Source organism: Ambystoma mexicanum, chromosome 8, assembly GCF_040938575.1.
Source record: "Ambystoma mexicanum isolate Mex_15411 chromosome 8, UKY_AmexF1_1, whole genome shotgun sequence".
NCBI classification, from domain to species: domain Eukaryota; kingdom Metazoa; phylum Chordata; class Amphibia; order Caudata; family Ambystomatidae; genus Ambystoma; species Ambystoma mexicanum.
In genome coordinates, this window is record NC_090929.1 from 348,944,775 (window position 1) to 348,959,259 (window position 14,485).

At 47.4% G+C, this 14,485-nt stretch overlaps 1 protein-coding gene across 1 annotated transcript in view; it reads right to left on the reverse strand.

The window, feature by feature from the left end:
• DPH7 (diphthamide biosynthesis 7) overlaps window positions 1-14,485 on the reverse strand; it is a 486,602-nt gene that overhangs the window by 174,020 nt on the left and 298,097 nt on the right. Inside the window, exon 6 of the mRNA XM_069609800.1 lies at window positions 10,815-10,981. Coding sequence (XP_069465901.1) covers window positions 10,815-10,981 — 167 coding nt within the window. The remainder of the gene's footprint in view (window positions 1-10,814; window positions 10,982-14,485) is intronic.

Sequence of the window (14,485 nt, forward strand, 5' to 3'; positions counted from 1 at the left end):
TGGGAGAATGCGGTATCCACATAACACTCCCACACCCTCTCGCTTCACTCCTACCCTCCTATCCCATGTTCTTCTGTAGTGGGCCAGAAGTTGAAAGGACTGAGATGAGCAAGAATAGGGATGAACATCATGATCCAAAACAAGAAAGCACTGGGACAAGGAAGAGGCGCAGACCCGCAGGGATCACGCCAAGGAACTTACTTGAACGGTCTAGCTTTCAACTGTAGACCATGATAGGAACGAACATAAAATCTGACAAGGGACTTACCCGAATGTCAGACACTCAGGCGAGGATCCGCGAGAGGAACCAAGGCTCACAGACAGAGGCCGCAGGAGCAGACCCAAGTGCGGAGGTGATCTCCACCGGACCTGCTGAGAAAACGGAGACTGGCTGCGGGAAGCTCCAGCAGCGCAGCATTGCAGGAACACACGGTCTTGAGGGATGGAAGTTGCCGAAGTGTGTTTGGAGCCACAGAGGCAAGCCAAGGAGAGCCCCAAAGCGCCAGCGAAGCAGAGAAGGATACTGGGAAGCCTGTGTCCAACCGGAGATCTGCCGCCAAGACTCTAAAGGTACCTGGGTGGCTGAGCCTATGGTTGGGAGTCACCCGGGGTACAGGGAAACCCTGAGACGCATAGTGAATGGAACTTTACCAACATATGGTTACAGCGAGAATAGGTTCTGGGACCCTTACAAGAAAAGGACATACCAAGTAGAATGATGTGAGAGTGATATATGTGAAGAGAAGTAAACCAAGGGTGGTAAACCAACTCTGTATGTGACATCAGGAGGCCATAAAGAGAACTGAGAGAATAATAGCGAGGAACACAAAGCTTGGCAGGCAAGTAAACCAATTCTGTGTTTGGGACTAAGAGACCTGATAAAGAAGGAGGCCAGGGAGGCATGCCCCAGCAGTTGATGAACTTTACGAGAAGCTTGAGGAAGGCTGGGGAAGTGAGACCTTCCACAACACTTGAGGAACTGAAAATTCCAGAACTGTCTTTTTGTCCAGGGGAAGGGAGTCACTTCTTTTGGGGCTAGAAAGATCGTCTTTTTATTTAGTTTAAGAGTGTGAGGGACAGAGTTAGGATTCCGACGTTGGGACTTTTGGTTTTGGACATTCTGACGCCAACACTAGTTATTTTGGTTGAGGCAGGGAAACGCCTTAGGGCAAGATAAGGTTTTCTTTTCATTTTTCACTTGAATAAAAGTGTATGCCAACCACTATGACCCCTCTGTGTCAGATTCTTACTTCTGCACCCTTACAGTCCCTTTTCTATATTCCCAACAGGTGACAGGGAAAGATGGAGCAGGAGATGAGGTACCGGAGCGGCAACCGGAAAGTGGGGGAAGGAGAAAGTGGAAAGAATGGGGGAAGAGTGGACTTCGGGGTAGAGGTAATGAAGGTGAGGGCAGTGGGGATGGGGCACTGGGACAGAAAACACAGTGGTGGCACACAGAGGGGGGCACAGGAGGCTGGAAAGGAATGAGGGCTTATACCAGTAGTGGAAGCCACATTTCTAGCATCCTGATTTGGCTGACGCCAGGAATCAATCATTTCATGACTTCAATTTCTCAAAAACAGCAAGTATTTTCCACTTTGGATTAGGACATCCACAAAAACGATTTTTGTTCTCTAAATTCCTGTTTTTTGCATCAAGTTTCCCCTCCTTCCCACCTAAGTTTCATTAAACCAGCCACTATTTCCCCAGCCTTCCACAGCAAGTGTCTTAATATTCTGTTGATTTGAAAATAGCAGTCTCCAAAATCATCATTTATTCCTAAATTAATTTAAAATGTCCTAACTCAAGTTATGCTTATGAACATCTCAAACCCATCACCCAGCCACTTTCTAATTTCAATACTTACAGGGAAGGACTCGAAGAATTAGTTATTACATGTACATTGTAGCGTATTTTATAGATTCAGAAATATTCTCTCTGTCAATAAACTGTTCAATGAGGAGAACACAATGGAACCCATCACTGACAGGGCCCACAGAGCTGGAGCCAGAACCTGTGGCCCTCGATCAATACTGGCAAGGTTCCACTACTATCCAGAGAAAACAAAGGTCTTGTAAAAAGCCAGGATGGCAGGTCCAATACAATGGGGGCAACTCCAGGATCAGCATATACCAGGACCTATCCTCCTTTACCTTGGCCAGACGCCGCCTTTGTAGCCCCCTGACAAATGGCTTAATGCAAAAGGAACTCGCTACAGGTGGGGATTTCTCTTTTTCCTCAACTTTGTACTCGAGGGATACAAATGCAATCTGATAACCAAAGATGACATCAGCAGGGTGTCAAGGAAACTAATGGGCAAGCCTTACACAGTGGGGACACCCAGGAACCGAGGGACCCACAGGGGAAGCCCCCAAGGGCAGAGCAACCCAGCGACAGACAAGGCGGCAGGGGATACTGCAAATTCAAGAAGTTGAATCCACCCTACCCTGCACAATAGTGAAAAGGAGCCTACCAATGCAAGCAGTGGACTCTGGCGGGGTCTTGGCAGAACGTCCAAGTAAACGCAGAGAAACGAAGTTAAGGCAGCAGGGGTACACACAAACGCCTGGTCCTACCTCCCCTGTGGGGGGGAGAGGCCAGACTAAGGGGAAATTGAACAAGACGGTGAGACCAGGAACAACAAGATGCATTCAGTAGATGGGGGCGGGTGTGAGGAATTTCTGGGGGTACCTAAAAAGTACAAGACTCATGAGTAAGTTTGGTGGGAGGGCTCAAAGGAACGATATTAGGGGACAAAGAATGCCTGAAGAAGAAGGGGGGTCTGGTGCTATGGTCCGGGGATGGCGACTATCTCATCTATGGCCCAGACACGACCAAAAAGAGGGGGTGGGGGGCGGAAAGTTAAAGTTGTTGGGGAGTTCAGGGGGGGGGGGTTAATAGTTGCAAATTGCACAACACAGGGGGGGCGCCAAGCGCCGGCAACAACATGGGAAAGCGTTAGGCAGCCCGGCAACCAGGGCCTGATTTACCCAGACATCGACATGGAGATTATTCAAAGTATCACATGCAAGACGTGATCTCTGGGCTCACTAAAAGTTAGAGGTCTTAACTCACCATCAAAGAGATCCCTAACAATCCGGGAATTCGCCCGTCTGAAGCTGGACGTTATGTTCTTGCAGGAGACCCACTGGAGGGGGGGGGGGAACAAGGGCTATTGATAAGACTTTCCACGCCTCATGTGATTCCAAAAAGAGAGCGATTGCGGTGGTGATCGCGAACAAACTAGGCTTATCTGAACTCTCCACCCTAAAAGACCCAGAAGGTCGCTCTATACTTGTTAAGGGGCTGATAAAAGACCAAAAAGTCTCCCTGATGTCGACCTATGGCCCAAACGAATGGCAAGACAATTACTGGGGAAAAGGGGAAAGGGAAAATCCAAAACGTTGTTGAAGGACACCTTTTTATTGGCGGGGACTTCAACATGGTACTAGACCCAGAGGTAGATAGGCTGGGAGCAACTCCGTCGAGGGGCTCCCACATGCAGGAAGATGGCCTGGCACTTTGCCCAGACCAATAACGAACTGGGGGTTGTAGACGCAATGACCTGGGAAGGGGTAGCTGCTCCATCACACACTTTCTTCTCCAAAGTCCACGGTACCTATTCTAGGATAGATTACATCCTCCTAGACTCAGCCCTACACCACCAGGTGTCGGCAGCAGTCACTGAACGAGTCTCATGGTCGGACCACGACCTATTTAGTGTCAAATTGGGAGGATGGTGTCCTGAGCAAAGAAAGGGAAGGTGGATGTGCAATGACCTACTGCTGAAAGATAAAGAGGTAGCCCAGGGCTTGTTAAAATCAATTCAGGAATTCTTCTGGTTCAATGGCAATGGGGAGGTGAAGGTGCCAGCAGTCTGGGAGGCATTCAAGGCCACCTTTAGGGGGAACTTATTAGGCTGGGAGCGACAAAAGGGAGAGAGAGAAAGAGGAAAGACTTGAGAAACAAAATTGCAGCACTACAACCCAAGGGTAAGCTAACATCACAAGTACTCCCAGACAACCTGGCCAAAGTACAAAAATATAGAACAAGGCTGAAGGAACTCCTCCTGTACCAAACTGAAAGAAAACTAGCGTTCCTTAAACAAAAATATATGGAGAAAGGAGACTGCGCAGAGAAAATACCAGCATGGAAGCTGCAGGCGCAGAAAAGAGTTGGGTCCATAAGCCAGACAGACTCCCAAAAGGTATATAAAGATCAACAAATAGCAGAAGAGTTCCACAAGTACTAGGAGACCCTCTACTCAGCAGAATATACGGGGGACGGGGATAAGATAGAAAAGTTCCTTAATTCCCTCCCGATACCGGGCATCTGCCCAAAACGGACAGGTAAACTCCAAGCCCTATTCACAGTAGACAAAATTAGTACTACCATAGGGAAGATGAAATCCGGAACATCTCCTGGGGAGTACGGCTTCTCGATCCGTTTCTTCAAAACATTCAGTTTTGTATTAGCACCCTTCCTGGCGAGAATATTCAACCAGGTACAGGAATCAGGGGTTCTCCCTGAATCACTACTAAGGGCCCTAATAGCAGTTCTCCCAAAAGAAGGTAGAGACCCAACCCAGTGGCAATCATACATGCCCATCTCCCTATTAACCGTAGATGTAAAAATCTTTGCGAAAATGTTGAGCGTCAGATTGGAAGCACTCATGCCCTCGTTGGTACATGGAGACCAAGTCGGCTTTATTATGGGACGCCAGGGTGCAGACAATATTTGTAAAACAATAGATTTAATACACTTGGCACAAGATCAGAAACCAGATGGATTTCTGGTCTCGATTGATTTGGAAAAAGCCTTTGACAGGGTGCAGTGGGGGTACATGTTGAAGGTGCTGGAGAAAATGGGCCTTGGCCCCATCTTCTGTAAATGAATTTCGGCATTATACTTGGGTCCAACAGCAAGGGTGCTGGTAAACGGGATAATATCTCATCAGCTTCGCTTAACCCGGGGAACTAGACTGTCCTTCTCCCCTCTCCATGAAACCCCTACCAATAGCGGTCATGAACAACCCAGAGATTAGAGGGATCGGTGCGGAGACACTGAGTTTAAGCTGTCACTATTCGCAGATGACATCCTGGGCTATCAGTCGGACATGAGCCACAGTCTGCTGGACCTAATTAACACCTTCAGGGAATTCTCGAGCCTAAAAATTAATAATACAAAGTCTAGCATCCTGTCGCTACAGCCAGCCCCCACTCCAAAGACAGCGCAGGAAACATTACGAGGGATGAGACTGGAAGTCAAGGAAATACTATCTCTGGTGATCTGAACTGATTGGTGGAAGCCAATTTCACCCCCGCTCTGACTAAACTGGGAGCAGACCTCTCACGCTGGGCTCACTTGACCCTTTCATGGTATGGCGGGATGACTGCAATCAAAATGACCGTCCTTACACGATTACTATAATAGTGTTCGAGGCTGAAGGGCATCTGTACAGACCAGAGATTCCTACCCAAATTATCCACCAACAGGATGGGAATTGTTTCCAAATTGTATAGAGTTCTGATCACGGCAAGCCTGTCAGGAAGACAACATTTTAAACACAAGTGGGCGATGGAGACTGGGAGGGAAATATCGGAGAAACACAGGACCAGGTCTACAGAATTATGTTCCATGGGAATCTGTTCACTGCGACAATGGAGCACAATTTCAAAATGTTGCATGGCTGGCACTTGGCCCCACAAACTGCCCAAAATGTATGCTGGGGTCTCCCCACCCTGTGCCCCAGGGAGTGTGGGGAGCGAGGCACAACATATCACATGTGGTGGTCCTGTCCTAGGATTCAGGTGTACTGGGCGGAAGTCCTTAGCTGGATTAAAGAGGTGACGAATATAGTTCTCACACTCCACCCCTTACAATTGTTGCTGGGGGTACTGGAGGGCCCCAGAGATTAAGTAGACCCCCACAGGTCTGTGAGGCGATGCCGAGAGCGGCCAAAGTGGCCATAGCACAGAAGTGGAAAAGTTCAGCATGCCCCTCCAAAGCGAAGTGGTCCCTCAAACTCTGGACCACTTTTGTTTTGTAAAAACTCACAGCAATGGTAAATAAGATGGACTCTTTTTACATTGATTGGGGTTGTTAATTCAATGCTGGAGTAATTACGACCCGTGGGGTGTCACTCAGCATAGCCCCCAGGATCCCCAGACCACTCAGACAGGGAGCTCAGAACACTACTCGGGGACTCAGCGGGGGGGTTCGGACCTCCTCTCAAGACCGCAAATGATATCTTGTGAGCCTGAGGGACAACATAACTTGCATGACCGGAAGGCCGGCCGCAATGCTGCAACTCATGTTAAAGTAACATAAGCTACTATCCCGTGTCGTGCAAAGTTGGATGGGAAGGTGGAGGGCATGGGGACGAGGGTGGAAGGTTTAGGGAACAACTGGTTATTGAAAATGCTTTTACTTCTGCGAGATGTTCCTCATGCAATATGTTTAATAAAAATATAGTAAAAAAACCAAAAAGAATTGCGGGTGGGGTGCAACCCACTGTGTCATGCCTCTGTGCTGTGTATGCAAAATGACAATTATAAGTAAATAACCTAGGCTGATTAGCCTTCGTTGTGGGCTGCACACCCTTATTACCGCTCTATTAGGTACGTTAATTTCAATTGCGATATGAAGCATCACTGTACTCGAGCGGTATGGATTACGACCCTTGTCACACACGGCACGACGAGCAACCGTCTATGTAAGATTTTTACGGCATTATGCCTTATAAACAGTTGGAGATAACTTTACTCGATTGAGAAATGCCCAGATGGAGGACTAAGGATGGTCCGAAATGTATTGGCAGCTACCTGCATCCACAAATAAATGTTTTAAAAATTCAAAATAATTTTGAATACGTTTTCTTTCGAGACATCTACTAATATGCATAAAGTAGATTAATAAAAACAGATTATGAATGCTATTGATTGAAATGTATGTAACCAATAGAGTGGTAATAAGGATGTGCAGCCCACACTGAAGGCTAATCAGCATAGGTCATTTATTCACGATTATCACAGGAAGTGATGTCATTTGACCCCACCCCCAAGTGACATCACAGGAAGGGATGGCACATAACCTTTCACGCCCTTGACAAAACAGGAAGTGGCATCACATAGCAGTATTCCTCTACATTAAGAAAATATGGTTATGATATCCCTGTAATATGACATACATTTCATACACAAATCGATCCCCATTTATTGTGTTAATATCAGTGTGTATAGGCCTATATTACCAAATTACTGTGAATTTAAGTGGACTTTCAACACAACAACCTGGACTATTGTACATACAGAGCATATCGAAGAGGCCTAAACCCCTAAATGCAGACATCCAGTGCCTGCCAAGCATCTGGCCATAGACTGGAAACAGCAACTGACCAACACAAGTCCAACCAGAAAAACGATGATCTGGAGGGTTACCCAGAGCTGTGCCAGTGGTTATGAAGTGGTTATGAATGATTTGAAACATTCCAGCTATCACCTTTCTGTTTTGCTTATTTGGTAAGTAACCCACAGTTTGTTTTGTTAGATGGGAGATAGAGGGGAAGGGTGTGTTGCAGCCTACTATAAGCTGCCACATTGGCACATACGGACACTCACTAGTATCAGTCTGTAGACCTAGCACATGACCCACCACTACTAGGACTTTTTATAACTTGACAATCGTCTTCACTACTAGTACACAATTCACTCTATTGAAGCTGTCGCCACTGTTTACACATAGGACAATTCCAATTCTGTTACTAGTAGAGTTGCCGCCTCCCCTTCTATTCTGGATGCACCCCCTATTGTTTTAAATAAACATTGCTATGCTGTCTGCTTGGTCTTGCTACGGATTGTTGAAAGGTTCCTATAATGTCCTCATTTGCCCCGTAGCATCACTCCACGTTGTTACCATATCCCACGGGGCACAGAACCTAACAGCACCTGCCAAAAGGAGGTTGCCACATGGCCACGCTATAGGCGAGGGTCAATAACATCTGAGGGAGGCCATCACCAATAGGCACCATGTAGAGAATATCAATAGCTGTCACCAGGCGTCTTCATGTGGGATGTCAAAAACATGCATGTAGTGGCTACTGCGTTAGTCACCCGTGATACACAGGTTATTAATGGCACACAGGGTAGGCTGCTACGGTGCCACCAGTCACTTGTATCCCCAGAGTTGATGCGCAGCATGGGCCCCTGCCCCCCGGAATGAGGCCTCTTATGTGTGCGTCTGCTGCTGTGTGTGCCAGAGGCTGCTGGCAGTAGCAGGTAGGGCAATGGGTGGGGAGAGCCATGGGGGTCCACGACCCAGCCCTTTCCTGTAGTGCCACAGGCATGGAGACTGGGGCATGATGCTGCACACACATTGCTTTAGTCACCAACACCGCCTGGACCGGGGCCCGCCGGACTCTTCGGATCTTTGCTCAGCTGCAGGCATTGGCGGCCACACACTATCACCTGAGCCTCATGATTGCTGTGACTGCGGGCCAGAGGGCGAAGAGGTGGTAAACAGGCAGAAACAGCAGCCACGCTCACTAGCCCGGGGAAGGTGTAGCTGCTGGAGGATAAAGGGGTGGGAAGACAGACCGTCAACTGAGGCGGAGACAGGGATGGATGAAATGAGTGCGCCCCAAGGAGAAAGCTGAATGAACCTCGACTGTCTCACTCTACAGCCGCCATACTACTGCTGGCTGACAGGCTGTGCACTGATGGAACATGCCGTGTGGAGAGGCAGGTTGTGCACTGCTGCCATCCGAGATGGGCGCCGGGTCGATGAGACAGAGGTCGAGCGGCCAAGGTCATGGTTGCTTAGCAACCATGAGCTTGGGCACACTGAAGAAAGACACAGTGGTGCCCGCCACCCAGCCCAGGCAGGAGCTTGCGCTTTTAAAGAATAGTTTTTCAACAGGGGACCCAGTACCCTGTTAAAAACAATGAACTAATGTTTAAAAAAAAGCACAGGGGTCACAAAGCCATGGCTGGGGTTGCCAGCTGGGGTTGAGACGCTAGGGGTCGCGACCACCCAGAGACCTCCAAATGACGTCCCTGAAAGCCAGTGCTTTGACTTTGAGAAATATATTCAGATTGGCACTAAACCCCACATTCTTACTCTTATTTTCACATCCCCCTCCTTCCTAACTGCAGTTAGCTTATTACATTAGAAAGATGTAAATGAAAAGATGAAAATATACATTTTGCCACTACGATATACCTCCAGTAGCCCTGCTGCAGATGTGTCCTAATCCAACTTAAATATGTTATATATCGCTTTTCAGGGAGCAAAATTACGTTTGGATACGCAGGAGTTAAAAGCAGTTCCCGGGTTTCCAGAAATAAATGAGTGACCAGGGGCTAGCACTGGGGAACCAGGAGCTAGGACCTAGCAGTCCGCTAATCTATCTTCCACATAAGATGCAAACATATTGTTTTATGGATTATTAATAACCCTTTATGTTTTACATGTTGTAGAGATGTGTTTTAATGTTTGTTTATGGGTAGTCCAAAACTCAAATAGAAAAATGTAAGTAAGTGTGTTTGTTTAGCAGGTGTTGGATGAGAGGCTGGGAAATGATCTTCGATGTGGCTCAGGGTAGTCGCAGAACCTGGAGCTCCATACTTTGACAGTTTTTCCCCCACACTGTGGGATTTCACTTCAAATACCGGGATGGTAGAGTATGGGAGAGCAAGTATGCAACCTGCCTTTGACTGATGGGAGCTACAGGAAATAGCTTGAATGTCAGCCACTTCAGGCTTCAGTGTTCAAGATGAGTGCAGCAAGGCAAGGGTCATGCCTCACTGACGTATAGTAGATTCAGTTCATCTGCAAATTGGTGCTGCAGATACTACAGCAGAAGCATGTCCGGGTCGTAGATTTCATCAAGACAGCCACCATATCAAGTGCCATGTACTGAGGAGCTTCAGCCTTATTATTGAAAGATACTTTACCACAGCACAGGACAATGGCGGATGAAGTGAAGCGGAAAGGTAAAAACACTTCCAAAACCCAGGTGAGTTGGTAGGGTGGATTTAAATAACTCCTTGGTGATATTATTATTAGGGTATTTCTTGAGTGCGAACCTAGCTTCAGAAAGCAACAGAGCACTTTACAATCATAGGAGGAAGAAAGTGGTGAGGCAAGCAGTGAAACAAGGGCACAAGGAGATAACAACAGGCGAGGGCGTGCAATTTGACTGTAAGGGATCTGGAAGCAACCAGGGTAGGAAACAGTGAAGATCAGATAACCCAGTCTCAGGTAAGGTGGGGAGTGGAGGGTGTGAGCACATGGGTGTTAGGGAGGAGCCATTCCTTGAAGAGGAGGGTCTTGAGCTCCTTCCATAACTGTGAAAGTAAGTGGGTGATGTAACTGTTTACCCATATGCGTTCTTTATTTAAGGTTGTTTATGTCCTGTCACATACTACCCACTGGTAGCGATTTTCTTTGGTGACTTCAAGGGAATATACATACTAGCTGAAGCTGATCCCCACTTGTCCTTCTGTGCTGGAATTGGTGTACATAACTTGGGTCCCTTCAGCGATTATTGCTCTTATAAATGGGAAGAAGCTTTATAAATGGGAAGAAGCTCTCGCAATGATTATCCCGATGCCTTTTCACCTGATTGCTACCAAAATCTCAGCAGTTTGCAGCATTGTACAGATACCCCATCCAGGACCTCTCCAGGTGGAGACAGAAGGCACTTCAAAGAAGACATGGGCCAGCATATTAAGACATTATGAAAACCTGCATCTCTCACACCACATCTTACCTTTTCCCGAACATCAAAGTTAAAAACTCCCAGGGATCCATACCTGAATATACGATGTCTGTGTTCCAGTAATCAAAAGCAGCAATCCATGCTTCATACTCATGCCCCTTCCACTGCGAGAGGATATCCATAGAAGGGGCTCCTTCATCGACCGACAGCAGACTTAAATGACCCTTTGAATCACTGCTGATCAACTTTAGAGGACGACAGCTAGAGGAGAAAGGGGGAGTGTCACTACTTCAGCTTGGTTTCTTAAAGAAGTATTTTCCTCTACCACATGATAGAGAAAACAAACAAATTAATTTCAGAAGACAGGATTTCACAACAACCTTTGTAACCTAAGAAAGGTTCCCAAGATTCCCCGTCTTGGCAGCTAAATTATGGAACTCACTCCCTAATGAGCTGAGAGCAGAACCCTCCTTTCTGAGATTCAAACACCTTACCAAAGTCTGGCAGTCCTCCCAAGACATCTAACACCGGCTCACTGCCTAACTTGTACTTATGACGTACCTTTGTATATACATTCTGCTTGTCTTCTTATTGCTATTTTTCTGATTGTAAATTATGTAACTCATCTGTAAACATTGTAAATAATGCCATGTTCTGCTTTCATCATGTTGTATCTAAGTTATGCGCCCGGTTGCCCCTGGGCCTGGTGCGCTGTAGAAATAAAATAAATACTAAATACTAAAAATACTAAGAAGCAGAATGACAATTGGGTTCCTTCTTCAATGTCCCTTTGTATGGTTACAACCTGTTCAAGTCCTAGACCGACAACTACCAATTCTATTTCTGTCTAAACCATAACCCCCTATCATTTGTCTAATCGAAGACCTGATCAGGCAGTTTCAGAATAAACTCATCCCCTGATCTATCCTGTTCGTCACCTGAATTAGCAGGACTCGGGTGACAGTTGTGACAGAAGCGGCGGCTGTAGAAGTCCTTACAGGACAGGATTCGTTGAGGCTGGGACGCTGAAATTCGTCAGGCAGGCAGCTTATAGCACAAGCTGGCGACCACTAAAGTCCCATCTGCAAACGCGGAACAGCAACTGTGCCAGCAAGGCAGCTCACTGGAGAGCTGGACAGTCCAGCGGGTGGTCCAGGGACACCTCAGAAGGCTCATGATGGCTGGATCCTCGACAATGCACTGAGACTGGTTGGGTCCCACCAGTTCAGGGGTTGAAACACCGCACAGGGTCTTTGCAGATCAGGTAGACCAATAAGGCTTGCGACAGGGAGTGGAGACAGAGTGGCAGACGGTGCAGGAATTACTATCCTGACAAGTTGCAAGTCTTTCATTTGTGGCAGTCTGTTGGAGGAGGAGCTCTCATACAAAAGCTTGGGAGCCCCGCAGAGCAGCGCAGAGTGGCAATCCGTGCAGTCAGTGCAAGCTTGGAGACCCTGGCTCAGTGACTGTTCCTTCCACCGCCACTCCCTCACCACAGCCCCAACTGCGGGTGATTGTTGAAGCATTTCTACGTGGGACAATTTGCCCATTGAGTGCTTGCGTTATACCTTGTTTTGACTGGCCGCTGCCGTTTTTAGCAGTACTCCGCCCAATACATGGGTTTGCAGAGTGAGAAGAGAACAATGTCCCAGAAATGTGCAATTATCACGGATGAGGACATTTTGGCAGCAGTGAATCTCCTGCTGCCTCCCCACCACAGCATGAACAGTCTCTTGGTACGGCTGCTGTCCCCGTAGGAGGCGCAGTGCTTCAGGAACAAAGCGCTGTGATTCTTTCTCAAGAGAAGGGTGCGGGGGAGCAGGTCAGCGCAACAAACATTAAAGGCCTGATTACTTCCTTTTTTCAGTTGAAAGGAACATTAATTAAACCAGCACACTCCAAATCCAGCATACCAGTGTCGGCTACCTGTGTAACCCCCGCTCCTTGTGTCACATTCTCTCTCCCATCGCATCCACTATGGAAAGTAATGAAAATTCAACCTACCTTGATACACCCCCTGATGTGGGCCAGCAATATGAACCCGATTTTAATTCTTTCCTTTCTTCAATTGGTTCCTCGCCTACGCCTACTCCAAAAGAGAACTTGGAGACCTATTCATAAGACAGAATGATAACTCCCCCCATGGGCACACTCTCAGGTCGAAATTAATCAGGTTCTATGTGTCCTGGTTTCGTTATTTGAGAGCCTTCAGTTGGAAAAGAAATCTAATTCCGTGGTGCTTGAATCCCTGCTTTTCCAATTTGATAACATTAAATTACATTCAACAGCGAAATAAAGTTATTCTCTCATGGTTTGGTTAACACCAATAAGTAGTGCTCTACATCAAAATCTGTGCAGATTGAAAGTAATCAGAAAAAGGGAGCCTCAGAGACCACTAAGCTGACTCAATTAAGAAAGGAATTGGTTACTACTTGAGAGCTTGAGCCTTGCATGTCCCCAGCACCGCTTCATGTGAGCGAACAATTATCAGGGACTGTCATATGTGAAGGTGGTAGTCCCCCCATCGCAGAAGACAGGACTAACTGATTGCGTGGGGTTGCAGAAGCAGGGTAACCCATCCTCTCTGGGGCCTTTGAATTAACTCCTTAATCTCCCTTTTATGAGGAACTGGAACGAGGGCGGAGGCGTCAACCAAAGGGGAGATCAATTGATGAAATCTGATCATTCAAACCCTTACGGCGGAAGGTATGGATATGGTAGGGTATTCAAAAGAGGAAAACGAAAAAACACACAGAAGTGAATTTGAGCTCACATGCCTCGTAGGTTTTTTCTGCGATCATTGTTCCCCCAATTGGACAGTGGGAGAAGTGATGACTCTGGGGCTTTAACATGTGCGGCTCCCACACCCTACCCAAGAATGGAAAACTGGTGGTGCTACAACATCCGCCCCCACTGTTGACAGTCTTGCAAGTAGAGCTGCAAATCCTGTGCGGAATGAGGGGTCTACCTCCGGAGATGTGCAATTCCCTAATGTCCAAATTCCACTGGCACAGCGACAGGGAATCCGGTCTTGTCAGATACTTAACCTTGACGCAGCGAGGGAAAATCTGACCGAGTTCCCCCGCCTGGGTTCAGCGACCCCAGATTAGTACAACAAAGGATGGGAGGTTTGGGGGACGTTTCCCGCCGGGGCCCGTGACAATAAGTGCACGTAAGGATATGGATATGGAAATGAAAGCTGGAAGTGCCATGAAAAATAAGGGTTGGGGGAATAGTCCTGTATTTGGATCGGGGTTGTTGAAAGGCCATGATGGAAATGTTCGAGGGAGAAAAGGGCGAAGATTATTTTTCCGAAATAACCTTCAGTCTTTTCTCCCCGGAACATTTCCGACTTTGCCCCCGCCCCCACTCCCACCCACACCTCTATTTACCTTGCGGTTGCACACTTCGCTGTGTGTCGCCAACTCACTTTGTCCCTTCAACGCCTGTTCCCTGGGTCCCAACGTTGCAGGGTCCTTTCCTTTTTTTTTCGGGTCTGGCTGCGGGGGTCACCCCTGCAACCCCCACCCACAATATAGTGAGCAAGTGTGCAGGGGAAACCCCCGCAAGCCCCACCACCGGAATTTTTGAATGGCCGAAATTCGGCCATATCTCCCATTCAGGATTTTTTTCCTCCGTCTTATTGGACATTGCCTTGTATTTGAATTGGTAATTCACGAAAACATGTCAGTGAGCTTAAATCGTTAGAATATTCTATGTTTGTTGTCCGAAGTTACCAGCTTGGAAGGTATCGCTTCAGTTGGT